General features: G+C 39.3%; 1 protein-coding gene across 1 annotated transcript in view; it reads left to right on the top strand.

The window, feature by feature from the left end:
- The first annotated feature begins 304 nt into the window (after window positions 1-304).
- LOC107564466 (contactin-5-like) overlaps window positions 305-16,988 on the top strand; it is a 163,629-nt gene continuing 146,945 nt past the window's right edge. The window contains exons 1-3 of the mRNA XM_016249554.1: window positions 305-505; window positions 13,940-14,063; window positions 14,838-15,013. Of these exons, the coding sequence (XP_016105040.1) occupies window positions 355-505; window positions 13,940-14,063; window positions 14,838-15,013 (451 nt within the window). The 5' untranslated portion in view covers window positions 305-354. The remainder of the gene's footprint in view (window positions 506-13,939; window positions 14,064-14,837; window positions 15,014-16,988) is intronic.

Here is a 16,988-nt window from a genome sequence, read left to right as displayed (position 1 = left end):
ATATATGTAATTTGAGTAGTCAAGTTGCAGCTTGACGATCGGACCCGTATATTGAGAGCACCTAAATCATGAGCTTTGGCTTTACATCACACACAATTTACTTGTACAGTGAGAGTTATTTAACAAAAACATTGCTGAAATCAGTAAAGTGCCAAAGTTCAATACGTACCGTAGGTCTAGAAGTTTGTTCAAATCCTTAACCCTAAACATGAGCAATAGCAATCCATGCAAGTATATCTTAGAGCCTGGCATTATGAGTCTAAATTGTTAGATGTAACAGCCCTCTCTGTCTTATTTTCAGATTTTGCTAGAGCCGTTGCCGGGAGACCTGTGTCATATACTGCAGTGCTGCGGATGAAAGCAGACAGTTCCTCATCCTCCTCACTCAACTCCAGGATGAGGTTAAGGAACAACCATGGAGTGGGATCGTCTAGCCAGGACTGGCCTCCGTTCTCCAGACACAGATTCTCGGCCCTCAGCTCACAGGAAGACTACAGGAGCGAAGGTGAGAATGAGGCTGAATCACACAATCCCATGCCAATTCACAGACGCATGCTGAGCACTTACAAACTCACTCTCACAGATCTGTGTTATCATCATACTGGAGCGAATGAGTTATTGTTTTACTTCTAACTACCTTTAGAAGTTTGACCTCACAGTGAGTGGCTCAAATAATGAGTTGACTTAAATATGCCTTTTTTGTTCTGAGCTTTGGGCCACGGTTCAATCATAAGGCCAGACTTAACTTGACTAGCTCTGTTTGCTCACACTCAACAGTCATTTTTCTCATCTTGTTGCAAAGGTCATTGCTAGTCAACCGAATAAAGTGTGTTTTGGACTCTGCAAGGTCGACACTTTCAAGACTACCTTGGTCCAACAGCTTTTCCAGTTGGGTTTTGATGGTCCACATGCTAGACCTGCACTAACCAGCATTTAGGACCTGATTTGAGTTTCTGGGGCCTAACAAGCAAGGACTGTGTGTTGGAGTCTTGTGTAACATTGAAAGCGACCTAGACATCTCACAAATGAATCGTGTCTCTATTCAGTTAGAGTTGACGGGGTCCCGAGCCAAACAGAAATTGAACAGGGATCATTGAAACATCGCTGCACTTCCCAAATTCCCAGCCTTCCGTCAGCCTGACAACTGATGGATGCTGTTGTCACTGGGAGAAATATATATATTTCACAAGTGAACAAGAAAGCTGCATTATAAAAGAGACCTTTACAAATTAAATAAGTTATGTCAGGGTTCCTGTTGGTTCGTCGTATATGAATCTATTTGTTGTAACTTCAGAAACAAATTATTCTGCAGCTGTTGACTGTTTAGGTTATTTGAAGGACATCTGTTCGCACTTTGGATCAAGTGTTTTTCACACAGGACCCGTTAACCAAACAGTTCAGGTAAAGCCAGATTAAGGTGGTTGCTTGGCTAGTTTTACATGGTTTGTATTTGGTTAAAGATGATCAATAGCTATTTCTCACAAAGCCAGAGTTCTGACTTGCATGTCCATTTTGCCCCTTTTTCTGCCCACTTAGAGAGGAAGAGACGTCTGACAGACATATAAAACAGCCATGTCTGTGTTTTTATGTTGTTTGGAAGCAGGTGAATCTAAAATGAGCAATAGATTGGAAGATAAATGTATGCATTCAAAAAACAGTGCAGCAATATCTGTGAATGGTTGTATAGAAAACATCAAAAATGAATGGAAATGTGGGTAGACTAAGCAAGCCTGGACTTGAGCTGAGACCAAATTTAAGCTGAGTAACCAGATTTGAGCTCAGTAACCTTGAATTTATGTAAGTATGTATTTATTGTTATTATTATTTATTTTTTTATTTAATAGACTTGCTTTTAGCCAATAGATTCACCAAAGTCACCAAACAATTGAAGAGGTTATCAAGATTATGTAGTACTTGGTTATCAGGAAGTGTTTAACAATGCATTCGTGGTTCAGTGGGAACAGATGAATTAGTCTGATTGGGTCAGAATGGGGTCACAGGAACTGTCTTATTCGAGATGATGCAGTCATTACCGCCAACTTTTTCCGGATCACCACACTCCATCGGTTTAGGGGTCATCCAGAAGACGACAGGGGAGCCAGAACAGAGCCGTCACTTAAATGAGGTGTGTGCCGCTCCCTACGCCACACCGTGAGGACAGAGTAATTGTCAGTGAGATGTGTCCTCTCTGTCTAACCCGCACTCTTCAGGTTGTCATGGAATTGTAATGCAGAAGAGCTCACGGGGGGTACGCAGGGCTGCTGTTCTCCCGGTGAGGCTGACGGATCACAGAGCGCTTCTGAGATGACTGATTTCTGTGACATTATCAAGCTGCTAAATCATAAAACACTCAATGTTGCCCCATACTGAGACTACAAGCTGCCTCCGACAAGCTGCGCAGCACCGCAGACAGATAGATACAACATCTTCTTCACATACACTACAGTCATACACTACAGTAATTCTCAGCTGGCACCATTTAAAACTCACAACTTTTGTTCACTGCGTAAATTTGCAGTTGCTGATAAACAGCTCAGTGTGGTCTCACAGCTGATACAAAAGTGGCCTCACAAAAGTTTTAGAGATGAATATTACAGAAGCATATAAAAGTGTGTGGGCACCAGTAATTATTCCCTTCCTACATCTAGCACACTGTTCTTTCTCACATATGGAGTGCATAATAAATAACAGCCTACTGTAGAGTACTGTATATACCTGCATTTTTTGTGTGTAGTAAGTAGATGTACTTTGGTGCTGTTAGATAGCTATTAGATCTCTGTACTACATTTGTGACTGGAGACAGCTAAAAATAACTCTATTGTAAATGCATAAATGGCTTGTGATAATGATAAATTGTGATTAATCGTGATTAAGTGGGTTTGCAAGTCGGGTTGAATGACTTGTTCGTAAATCTGCCTGAATAAGAAATGAGGAGTTGGGTTTTGTCAAAATGAACTCACTGAATCGGTCAACAACTTATTCACTGACTGATCAATGGAAACAATTCTTGACTAATAAACTCACATACTTACAGAACCAGTCAGCAGTTTTTGAGTTAAAAATTCACTCACTGAACTGGGGAAAGCAGTTATTGAGCTTGAAATTTTGAATCACTCAAAGCCTTTTTTAATCAATAACTCACTCGTTGAATCAGTCATGTGGTTCTCGAGTTAACAGCTCTCTCACTGAATGAATTGGTTGTAATAGTTAGCGAGGGAACACACAACTACTTTATTGAATTGGTTGAAGTTAGTGAACTACTTTTACTGAATCAGTCGAAGCAATTCTCAAGTAAATAACCCACACACTAAACTGACTGAAGCAGCTATTGAGTCTTATGGAACCACTTGCTTTTGATGCTTAGAAGCTCATCTTTGCAGTGGATATTGGATTTGGGACATTCAGACCCGAGTTCTAGCAAAATGAATAAAGTAATAATCATTAATTCCCTCTAATTACAAATTAATAATGAATAAATAAATGATACAAGTCATTACAATAGAATATGTCTAACTTTAAAAAGCGCTTTTAAATTTGCTGCCATTTTCATAATGTGATAAAAATACTTCTTTATTTGAAAATGTAATCTGTGTCAAATATCGTTGAAAATATCTAAACCAAGTGTGCCGCACATGACCTAAAAAATGAAGCCAAAACATTTTGATCGTCATCTGGTGGCTGGCTGCAATATAGGTCAAATACCCCGCCCTCTCCATGTAAACAAATGGGACGTGAGCCAAACTAAATAATCAAGCTACACTTCAAATACATTTTTCACAAAGTTGTTTTTCATTATTTTAGGTAGTTTTTAGTCATGCTAATGTATGCTCAGGTGTTTGTTTTTCTAATAAATTTGCTTTTAGTTAGTTATTTAATGCTATATAAACAGGGTGGGGTGTCATGATTGTGAGCTTGTGATTGGGTCTGCGGGAGGTTGGACGGGACTTTGAGACCACAGCTCCACCTTAAGATCAGTACTGTGCAGACTCTGGTTCCAAATGCATCACTACTCTGCAAACTTATGCTCCAAATGACATCATTTTCACAAGATGATGGTGGCCTTACTGAGATGTTTTGGCTTCACTTTTCTAAGGCGGATGGAAGTGGAGACACGTCGTTAGAGATCTCTCAGTTAGAGATCAAACTATACCGAGGTTTTGTATGAAAAAGCACCACAGATGTACATGTAAACAGTATGTTCATGATGTATTGCACCACATTTTGGTTTGTAACTTTGCAAATTTCGTTAGAGCAGGTGATCTCAACTCAAACAATTCACATAACATAACACAATCTTGAGATAGTCCACAGTAACATGCCACTTAAGACTAAAGCTACTGGACATCATTTGACAATGTTGGGAAGTTTAACCAATGGAAACCAAGTCTCAGGTATGGCATATAGGGATGATGTGTAGAGACCAATCAGTTTTACAGGTGGGGCACACTTGCATTAGACTGCTCACTCAGATTCCCCATAGAAGACTGAGACAGCACTTTTTTTTTGGTTTACTGTGCTGTTTACACATAAAAAAGAACAGTAGTTCTTATGTTCAGTAAATCACTTTATGTTTTTGGACTCTGATGGCTACCACATGTCCAAAAGCCATAACTTTTGATTGGTTTGAGCTATGAACATGATTTTGACACAGATACAGTTGACATGATTGTGTACATGACTAAATGTTGTAAAATGAGAGTCTGCAGACATGATCCAAATCTATCTTCTTCAAATTTGGAAAGGTGTTATATCAAATGATACCATGCAATTGATCTTGCCTTGTTTTTTGTAGAGTTAAAAGCACATACTTTTAAATATAACACTTAGGCATGAAGTCACTCTCTTTAACTGTATCTGACTTTAACTGTTTGGTACATCATTGCTCATCAGCCAGGGCACCAGCATTTAGCCCAGTGTGAAGAGAATGGCTTTCACCGTAGAGCACTCTTTTGCCAAACCCCTGTCACTGTCCCCAAGATCTGGTTTTCTTCCATTTCTCAGATACCACACCACAGTACACTCATTATAAATATAGCGTGGGCCAGTGGAGAGACCTTGTTTAAGATGCTACCTGAACAGGCTGTACCTGCTCAAACCGAGCTGAACAATAGAAAGAGTGAACCGCGGCACTCTATTATAATTGCTTTTCAACTTTTAGACATATACAAAGGCTCCATGATGTGCACTCAAACATGTCACAGCCTATCTGTGAAATTGTGTACTGCCATGAGCACTCCCTGTTTAATAGTGAGGGAACGAACGGTTGATTAAACTCTCAAAGGCATTCACTAGGCAGGAAATCTGACGCCTCGGGCGAGGTTTTTCTCGCTTGAAGAAATGGCCCTTGTTATTTGAGGCTTTTGTTTAATTTGAAAGAAGGACGCTTTTGGTGCTTGGTCATCTCTGTGTCACACGGCCAACAAACCATAAGAGAAAGAATAAGAAAGTTAAATTGGAACAGTTTCTTGAATCTGAATCCGGCTTGTACCTTCCCAGACACAAAAGTGTGAAGCCTTCCATGCCTGTTTGTTTTAAAGAAATAGTTCATTCTGAAATTTAGTAATCAAATTGGAACCAGGGGATTTTAGAGAGCATAATACACAGTATTTTTATTGTTTGGGTAAGTTAAAAATCTGTTAACTTTGAGGAGTAAAGGTACAGTAGGATGTGTTTGATACTTTTGCCCAAAACCAAATAACTTTTTCCAAAACATTTAAGGAGAAGGATCACCAGTCCTGTCCTCCAGCTATGCTGTATTTCTGATTAATGTATAATTCCAAAGAGTGATTTGTTTCCCACTGGAGACCCAGTCTGCAGACATACTGCACATATTACTGTTTCCTCTCTTCCTGAGGAAGAACGGCCACTTTTTCCAGTCGCTTGATCATGTCTAAATGGTGAGAAATATCATGCTGTCTCAGCTACCAAAACTAGGTTAAAGGCCTATATATCTATTAGATGGTGGAGTTGTGTTAGTAACAAACATGTTTGTAGACATGGTAGTAGCATGGTATTCTTTGAAACACATTCGACTATGAATGAATTTCTGTATCATTGAACTGTATATATCAGTGTACCACAATTGTATTATAATCTGATGCACTGTAAAAACATTACTTTAACTAATCAAAATAATTTAACCAAATTCAGCTTAACATTTTAAGTTATACAAGATTCAACTAGACAAGAAAAAAAAACATAGATGACAGCAAATTTAATTATATATTTAAAAAAATAAAATGAATCACTGTACAATGGTGAAAGGGATTTTTAGGGAGGTTGTAATGCTGATATTGTTAATTCTTCTACAGTACCTGTAAATGCTATGTTTATAATAATCATTCAATATGCATGACATCGGCTTATAAAAGATGTAGTTAATTTAAGTGGAGTTGCTTTACACTGCACAGACACCTCATATGAGCTGTAGATATACTAGTATTTACACAGAAGTATGTTTACACAGACACACAGATGAGGCATACATGTATTGTAGCGTCTGCGTAGGATCATGCATGAGTGTTGGACTGTTTATGGCTTAAAAGACCCCTTTTAGCCTTTTGACATTTGCATATAAATTACAGTTCTGGTCAGAAACTTTACATTCGTATAGGGGTGTAAATTGCCAAATGGTTCTTCGCCTTCAAGTAAGATTAGAACCAGCCCCCACGAGCATCCTGCAATCTGATTTCAAACACATTCCACAAAGAGCTGTAAATGGCCAAACGAACACACACACACACACACCCAAACTAACACACACACACACACATAAAGACATTTCTTTATTTTAGACTATAATTAATCAGTTATAATTGTATCTGGTATATGCATGTGTTGTGTGTATGTTCCCCGATTAGATTAGCCGAATTACCACTCGTTATTTGTATTAGTTAAAGCCATAAAACACTGATATTCAGGTGTATGTATGTATCTTTGGTTTAATCTATTCCAAATGATTGTTTCTTGGTATCAATGTTACCTGTTCTTCATCCCTCGGGCAATGACGTACAGTATGTGATTGTGAAACGCATCATATGACTCGTACGATATTTTGGGTTAAAACTACGGATATTCCAGACCGGCCATAAAGCATGCAAATGAGCCATAAACAAAAGACAAAGAAAGATTCTCCCGCTCAAAATCCATGTCTCTCATTGGCCAGCACACACAGAATAGAAATTCTCAAAAGCGATCAGCCCAGAATAACTTTGCTCAGAAAACTTCTTCTTCGTTTGAGACAACACCTTTCAGGACTCTCAAGACCTTCCTCTTGAGTTTTATTTTCCGGCAGTTTTTACTTTCAAGTAACGTTAGTCGCTGTGGACTTCTTCTTCAGAAGAACCAGAAGTAAAAACTTCCAGCTGACTCCTCACGAACTCATCAAAAGAGCTCCGTTATCTACCGCATCAGGACTCTTCTTCAGCAATCGAAAAACCAATGCAAGTAACCGCTTAAAATTATTCAGATGCGTGTTTAAGGTTCAGACCCTTTTTAAGGTGATTTTTGGATTCTCTGATGATTTTCAAAGGTTGTGGTTAAGTGATGTGAAATACTGCCATTCTTTTCCTATTCTCTATCTTTTCCTTACTTTGTTTCATTCCGTGTATATATATGTTTTAGTTAGTTATATGTTAGATATAGTTTCAATTTATTAAATCCCTTATATTCACAACAAATTGTCTCTGTTTACTGTTCACAGTTCCAAGTCAATGAATGTTTGAACCCTTGCTGCATTTTGCTAAGAATTACTGCTAGCACTGTACAAAGAAGGACAGTTTATTGTTCCGTGGCCAGAAAATAAATATTCCTTGAATTGATAAATGATTATATTGTCTGCTCGGTGGACGGACAGATCAAATAATTGTAATATTGATTCTGCTACAGTTAATTCGAAGATATAATCTAAATATTTATTATGAATCATAACCAGTTATAATTCGTCATAAATATTCCCCTTTTTAGAGCTAATAAATAATAATAAACGTTACAGTATTGACATGGATTCACAACAGCAAGAATCCGTGGATCAGACATGAATGTTGAATCGCATATACTCGCATGCTGATTGTCATGACAGAGCCGCTGTAGCCTTACAAAGTAGATTTTACCAGGTCAACTGCTTTGTGTGATCTGACGAAAATATTTATTTTCATCCTTTGACATCACTGCATGTGGGCGGGGCCTTGTCTGATAGCTCATGCAAAAGGGTTGTAATGTTGTTACAGTACGTTAGTGATCTAATCTCGTAATTGTATCACCAAGTGTCTTCTTTCAAATTGTATGTGATTATTAAACACAGACAAATTGCTGAAGTAGCTATGAAATGCCATCATAATAACACACTTTTGAATGTAATTAGAAATTGTGTAGCAGTAAGAAAGCATTGTGCCTGAGACCTGGCATGCACACAGAGAAACTGCATTCATTGTGCAGGTTGTTGACTTGTATCCTCAGAGAAAGGGCAAGATATATATATATATATATATGAACACAGATTGTGAGAAGGTAATGCAACAATGAGGTATATGTTAGCAGAATAGCAAATACTACTAACAAGGGTGTATTTAACCACATCACATCCCAAAACATGAGGCATTTATGTGTCACTATGTGCATGTTAATTACCAATTATTCAGTTATTCTATCATCATAATGTCTTCATTTACTTATTTTGAAATATATTAATATATATGTGATTTCTTCATCTAGTTATGAAAAAATGTCACACTGTACACATGAAACATGCCTTATTATTGTATTGTCAGAGACATTTGTGTTCTTCTCTCCAAGAATGATCCCCAATTACACAAAGCTTGTCCAAGCTACACAGATCTGTAAATAATTCACAGAGACAGAAGATGATTGGTGAGTAGAGGTGTTGAGGAGACGGAAACGAGCCAGGGAGCATATGGGCTGAGTGGGAGTGTTTGTGTGGGGGAGAGCTCTTTAATCTCAAAGGCCCACAGTCAGCCGAGAGGCAGCCGGAGGATAGAGTGTTAGAGTGAATCGAGGTCTGCTTTACAAAAAGATTCTCCTCTGTTGTCAGTACAGATGCACTGACAAATCAGCTCACTACCAAATTGATCAAATTAAATTTTGCACTTAGCTGAATGAACTGAATGAGGGTCTCTTCTCTCACAATGTTGGAGGTTGATTGAAGGTATAGATGCGATGTCATATTCTTTTGTTTAAAGTCACTCACATGTTGGGTGTTACTTTTTAACTTAATACATAAAGAAAAATAACGTACAGTGTATTTTTTATCCTAAATAAAATTTAAGGTTTTAAATATAGCATTTTTACATTCTTTTAAAAATAAATTTTAACAGCGTATTTTTATTACTCATACTTACATTTTACTTACATGTGTGTAACTTAACTGACACATCATTGTGTTGCAGACAGTACCGCAAATCATGTGGCTGAAATCAAAGAGGTGCTGTTACTTTTCAAAGTGAACAGACTTACTATTTTATTTATATTTTTACAATTGTGAAATAAAAAGTTTATATTCTATTCTATTCTATTTCATGGAAGAAACAGACTTCCATCATTTTCTTCTGGTGAGAAAATAGGTTGAAATTTAAATTTTCCAGGGTTTTGCACTGATGTCATAGTGGTGTCACTGTATATGTATGTGACTATTTCCACCACACACGTGTGTGTGTGTGTGTGTGTGTGTGTGTGTGTGTGTGTGTGTGTGTGATAGAGAAGTTACATGCATTTTAAAGGTACTTTATGGAACCATAGATGCCAGTGAAGAACCTTTGTGTTTAAGAGTGTAGAGACAAGAGGATGAATTTGTTTTATCTGGGTCAGTTCATAACAACCTAGCAATCACTCAGAACACCCTAGCAACCACACAGCAATGTCATGGCAAACACGCACAACACCCATAGTCTTTATAGTCATAGTCATCATAGTCCATAGTCTTTACTCTAAAAACGTACAAATTACAAATTCTATCATTGCATGTCACTTTCTTGGATTTTTACCTTTATTGTATGTTGGTAACACTGAATGCAATGCTATCCCTTTTGGATCTGATATTGTCTCTTCTTGTCAGGATGTGACTTTTATTTTTCTTTTCTGGGAAATATTGCAACAGACTGTGATGTATAAGAAATTTGCTTTTTGTCCTGGCAGTGATGCAGGTTGTACCGGAGACCCCGGTCACCAGGTTCTTTAAAGTGTCTGGCTACACAGACCGTAGATTTGAGGCTGGTGTGTTGACACCTGGGCAGAGAGCAGCTTGAGACAGTGACGATGTTGCAGCCTGTACACACTGGAATTTATTATGCATGCAGCACAGAGCATAAATAATAGAGCCAGAGCTTAGATAGCTGACTCCCAAGCCACTGCAAATGACTAGGTTATGTGTGACCTCTGCGCCTAAAGGTCCTTCATCTCTTCTTTCCCTCTGTTGTCTAATTCTGTTCCTGCACAATAATATTTGCCAGATTTACCCATCGCATAGCGGATGTCGAACAGTGGGCGGAGAGCCGTTCATGCAGCCCTGATGATTTCATAACCAGCATTATCCTTACAAAAAAGTACTGTGATGATACCTTCGTACACTTATGGCATAACCATTAACGTTTTGATGCATACCAAGATGCTTATGCATGTACCATAGTGTATCATAATGTTACTTAAAACAATACCACAAGGCTATCATGTCCAAAAATTACCTTGGTATGTGTCCAAAAACCATAGTATTTTGATTATCAGTGTATGAAAAAATATGGTGAAGGTACAGTGTGTGCACATGCCCTGTAGCTATTGTACAGCCATGGTATGTGAAAACCATAGTATTGGTACATATCCAAAAAAAATTATTAGCATAAGCATATTCATGCTATTAGCATTGTGCATACAACAATTGTATTAGCAAAGTACATGTACAAAACAAATGGTAATATGGTACATATCCAAAAAAAAGTGGTACTAGTAATATAGTGAATATTTTTAGTGAAATACTCCTCTCTACAGGGTTCATTTTTCTAACTATTAAACAAAGGTCACTGAAGTTTTTCTGAGGTAAATGTTACATTTCATGTTTACATTGTTTACAAGCTGTTTCATTGACAACTTTATGGTTGAAACAGCAATTGAATTTAGTAAGAAAATTGACAGATTTTGAAAGCTGAGATTCTGTAAAGCTGAGACATGGTATTGCTGAGATTCATGTCCAGAAAATGGTGTTTACATAGTACAAAAAGTGGCATTAGCATGGTATATGTCCAAAAATTTTTATTAAAGGGGTCATGATGTTGCTAAAAAGAACATTATTTTGTGTATTTGGTGTAATGAAACGTGTTTATGCAGTTTAAGGTTCATAAAACACATTATTTTCCACATACTGTGCATTATAGTTTTTCCTCTATGCCCCGCCTTTCTGAAACGCGTCGATTTTTACAAAACTCATCAGTCTGAAAAGCGAGGTCTGCTCTGATGGGCCAGCTATCCAGTGCGTTGTGATTGGCCAAATACCTCAAGCGTGTGACGGAAATGTTACGCCCCTTACCATACTGTGACGCCCTGTCCAGCCGGAGCGACGAGACAAAAACATTCAAACCCATTATGAACGAGGCATTTGTTGCATCCAGTGGGGACAGATTATAATTACATATTCTGTCTTTTTACGTGTTGCATCGCACCGCGTAAACATAAAACCATGTCTGTATTTGTGATCGGAGAAGTGACAAACAATAAGCGCACTGCTCAAAACTCACGTTTGAATCATCAGTGGCAAATTCTTTAATATGAAAAACATACTTGCAGTCTGTGAGTCAGAACAGTCGGCCTTGTCGTCTACTCTACCGGGATCAGGAAACAGTCCTCCATAAAATGTGCTGCACACATCTGAATATTTGGGTTGAACTGTTCCGGAACAGTGTTGTAAATACAACTTAACCACTAATTTCTAGTTGTGTCCTCTTTTGGAAGGCCAAACAAAGTAGTTTCGCTTTCAGGCCGGTGGCCTAGCGTGAGTGGCGGCCGGCAGATTCGACGAATGAGTGGCAGGTGGGCTTGTGACGACCCCGGGCTGGACTCCGCTTCGTCCACTGTGAAAGCCGATCCGGCGATCCACAGCGCGAAGTTGATGTATTTCCTCAGCAACCAGCACGGATCAGCTCTAGGCATGATGAAGCGGATATCGTCCTCTTTTGGAAGGCCAAACAAAGTAGTTTTGCTTTCACAACGAAACACAGTGTCTTTATGACATGGTGGCAGCAACAATACTACAGCGAGAATAAAAGCTGCGCCTTCTTTCTTTGCATGAACATTTGGGCGGCGTTATGCAAATCTTCCCACATCGTGACGTAGACAGAGTCATTTTGAGTCATTTTAGGTAGGCGTGGTTGACTCTTAACTTTTATAAAGAATATCTCTTTGGATTTGTGACTTTAGTCTCTGCAACTTTGCAGATCTTCTTTATGCACCAAGAGCTTGTAACACTCCAAAGAGAAAGGAAAAACTGAAATTGCATCATATGACCCCTTTAACATGGTACATGTCTGAAAACATACTAGGCCTATTACTCTGGGTATTGGCCAAAGAACATGGTGTTAGCATGGTAAATGTCCAGAAAAATAGCAAAAATAGTATATTAATATGGTACATATCCCAAAAATTGTATTAGCATGATATATATCTAAAATCCACAGTATTAACATTTACGTGTCCCCCCAAAATTTTTTTATATGTTTGTGAAACAACCTGAGATTTAGGATTGGTCCCATTGTTCAGCATAAACTCACTGAGCACCGAAGGAGCAGATCTCCTGAGTGTTTCTAATTGGAAGGACTCTCAGTTATTCTACTGAGATATGTAATTGAGTTCACCCTGGGGGCTGAAGATATGAGACAGTTAACAGGATTCCTAATGTGGACCGTCTGCCGTGTAGATCCAGCTGGACTGGTAAAATGAGTTTAAACTGCTTTGAATTATAAAAACACCATTTTTTTCTGATATAGCCTATATTTGGACCACACATCCAAATTAATTTCCCTACATGGGTAAGTAGTACACAATGACATTATGCATTATTTCCAGTGGGAGGCAAGGATTTTCTTTGAGCTCAGATTTTCAGAGTTGGGGGTATGTCAATGAAAAATTTGTGGTGGAAGCAAATTGATATGTTGCTGTAATTGTCATTGTTGATGGCACAGTTTAGTTTGTGTGCATTTTCTCTTTGTTTAAATTAGGAATAACAAGGTTTGCAGAATATATAACTCATTTGGCTTCTTTATGAGGCTGCAGGCTTGTGCGAAAACACTACTTTCCCATCATTTTTTGCAGCACAACAATGATAAAATACACAGATTAAAGCATCAGTTACACCCTTAATTACTCACCTTTTCCCTTCTTCATGTTGTTGTACGAGCGCTAAAAAAGCGCTCTGTCTTTGTCGGGGAAAAAAGAGAGAAAGAAATATGAAGTTGCACAGCAAGTTGTTATGATTATACGGCTGCAATTTTATATTGAGTTAATAAGATTTCTGAACTCATAAGTTGGAACTTCCCAGGAGGACTTGAAGGCAGCGTAAGTGTCTTTCTCAAGGGTACCGTAGTGATAGCTCATGCATCACCCCTTGCAGTGTTTGAACCCGCAACCTTCAGTTACTAACCTAGACTACACACATATCTTGTCCTTGCATTATGTACAATGTCAAATCAAATGTTTTTGTATGAATAAATAATGTTTTAATAATGTTAATATTTATTTATTTACTCCCCAGCAATTATATACCTATACAATGCTACAACAATACAGAATATTATCACAAAATATCTTTCAAAAATCAAATAATCTCAAACAGAACATATGCCCCCTATGGTATAAGAATGACCCCTAGATTTTAGGGTTATATCATCACAAGTTTCAGCTTTGTAAACCCTGTTTTTGCCTTTCTTTTTCCATATGACCCCAGAGAGCGAGGAGTTCGGTCCAGTGTTCATTCAAGAGCCAGATGATGGAATCTTCTCCCTGGATTCGGATGATAAGAAAGTGATAATGAATTGTGAAGCCAGAGGAAACCCTGTTCCGACCTACAGGTACGGTTTACTCATTTCATTAACATGGATAAGATTTCATTAAATGGATAATAAATGACATTTAATTTCTCTGGAGCTTTACTGTGAATCCTTATTATCCTGCCTGATTGGCATTTCTGTTAGACTAATGCTAATGACGCAGATGTTAGACTTATCTCTGTGGATTCCTAATCAGAATTTATGTAATGTTCTAGTATCATCATGTTACTCACTAAATTGTACTATCCTGTGATTCAGCGTATGTGTTACAGTCTCACAAGTTCTATCCTTTAGGAAACAGCCAGCAATTCATCAATGTATCTGTTTCCACTTAGAGGGTTCGCAGAACATCTATAAGCATAAATAAATATGGGATGTTAGCAAGGTTGAATGATCCGCTCGGTGCTACTGTGCTCTCAGACACTGATGTGGTTTTGAGTTCTGGGTTGTAATTTAGATCGATATTCCTGTCTAAGATATAAAGACACATCAGGTTGTATGCTAACAAGCTCTTTAGCGGTTATAATATGATGATTATATTCTATCAAAACCTAAAAAAATACTCGTCTGAGACCAAACTGGGGACAAACCAAAACTAAGACATTCTGAAATAAATTTTATTCTTTTAATTTAACCTAATGACCAAGGCTTACTATATCATTTGAAAAGGTAAATGTTTCCTACATTTTCATTAGTGGTCTTCAATTAGTTTCCTCAGTATGTATTATATGTAAATAAATATATTATAAATGTGTTTTTTTTCTATATTTTCTAATTGATTCATTGCTTTTGCAGTTGGCTGATCAACGGGACCGTTGTGGACACAGAAGCGGATTTCCGTTACAGTTTGATTGCTGGGAACTTAATAATACACAATGCAAGCGAGGCCATTGATTATGGGAGATACCAGTGTAGAGCTGAAAACAGCATTGGCACCGTCCTGAGTCGAGATGCCCTCCTGCAGTTTGCTTGTGAGTAATTTGACAAATTTTAGATTTTAGTATCATTGAGAAACTATCATGTTTTTTTTCCCTTCAGTTTCGTTTTGCTAATTTTGTTGTGTTTTATTATTTCAGTTTTGCTTATTTTAGTACATCATGGGCCAGATTTACTAAAGAGGCCGAATTAGCACTAAAGCGCAATTCCATAAAAGCGCCGATGGGAGGGGAAAATCCTGTGAGTGATTTACTAACAATGCGCACATTAAAGAACACAGACGCAGCTACATAATTTCCATAATGACCAGCCCAGTCTACAAAGAGCAGTGCAAATTACCGCCTGCTTTTAACATGTTTATTTTGGGTGTTAAATAATGGTGCAAATACCAGTAATTTGTCGAGCGCAAACATTAGTAAATCACGTTGTATGATTAATTTTAATACTCTCCTCCCATAAATTTTTGCATCTGAAACGGAAACTCCTACAAAGGCATATTTAATAAGGTCACGCCTTTTCAGCGCTAATTCTTCACTGAACGTCTTTAGTAAATCCTGACAGTACTATTTGAATGCCAAAAGATGGTTTGTGTTGGTGCAAGCTGTTAGTAAATCTGGCCACAAGTTGTCTTGGCATCTAGCTGAAATAAATTAATTGTTTTGTTTTTTTGTTTTGTTTTGTTTTGTTCCCTTTCAGTCGGTCACTCTCGACGTCACGTCGGATGACCAACGAAATTGGGATCTCGCTTAGAGAGACCAATCTACCTCGAGCGTAAACTAAACGAGCCAATGCATATTGGCATGTGATTATTGCATCCAGCTGCCGCTGATCACAGCGTGAGTATAAGTAGGCAGCAGATGCAGCGCATATTCAGCTTTTCGCTTCGGAGCCGAGCGATCACATCGTTCTGCTCCTGACTACTCTACTGAGAGAAGAAGACTGAACGAGTTCAGCGCGCTCTTGGAGAGCTCTTCGTACCCCCTGTTTGTGTTGCGGATGATCACCTCCCCTGTGCGCCTCAGCACACTAAAATAGCTTTTTTCCCTAAAAGAGCAATTTCGGGAAGACGACGTTGCGTGGCAAACTTGACGTTACGTCTTTGTAAAGACGATGTGGGTCTTGCTATAGACAATGTATCACCCGAGCGTTTCTGGATGCGGTCGTTACCTGGCGCTTGGTGATGGTCACGATCGCTGCCTCACGTGCCTGGGCATGTAGCATGCTGAGGTGGCGTTTGTGGATGAGTCATCTTCTCATTGCGGGAAGATGATCATCTCGGATTCGCGGGCCAAGCTCCGTTTCCTCAAGGGGCGGAGTTCCGTTGCCTCTGCCTTGATCTAGATCTCCTCTTGGTGGCAGCCAGGGGGGGCTACTTCAGGCAGTAACACGGGCGGTCTGAGGCACTCCGCAGCCAGTTGAGCTGCCAATCGAATGTGCTGGGCCCTCTACAAGGAGAGTACCAGACGTATCCTTTGGTGCTCCTCCCAGCGACCAGATGTCGATTGCTGCATCGGAGGGTGAGCTAGAGCTTTCTGGAGAGGAAGATTCGGCTGCGCTGCTCTCCTCCGGGACTGTAGCAATGCCTGAATCGGATCCAGAAATAATGGCTATGCTTTCCCGGGCCGCCGTAGGGGTAGGGCTCGAGTGGAGATTAGTTCTCGGGGTGGTCCGTGCTGGTTCTCAGCTCCCCGCCTCGGTGCCTTTCTTCCTGGAGGTGCATGAGGAGCTCAACAGGTCGTGGACGGCACCTATTTACTGCCGGAAACCGATCTGCGGGTACGCCTGTAGTTCCGTTGATGCCACTTGCGCGGTGTCTGGGAGCCTGGCTTGAGCTACCCAGCCCGTCTCGATTGCTCCTTCGAACCGTCAGGCTCGGCTATGTGATTCAGTCGCCCGGCATCCCCCCAAGTTCAGTGGCATCCCCTTCACAACAGTGAAGGCGGCCAATGGTCCTGTTTTGTGGGCGGAGGTCGCAGTCCTACTGGCAAAGGATGCGATAGAGCCGGTCCC

This window comes from Sinocyclocheilus grahami, unplaced genomic scaffold (genome assembly GCF_001515645.1).
Source record: "Sinocyclocheilus grahami isolate Dianchi unplaced genomic scaffold, SAMN03320097.WGS_v1.1 scaffold937.1, whole genome shotgun sequence".
NCBI lineage: Eukaryota > Metazoa > Chordata > Actinopteri > Cypriniformes > Cyprinidae > Sinocyclocheilus > Sinocyclocheilus grahami.
The sequence above is the reverse complement of the archived record's forward strand: the minus strand, read 5'-3'. Positions and strand labels throughout refer to the sequence as shown.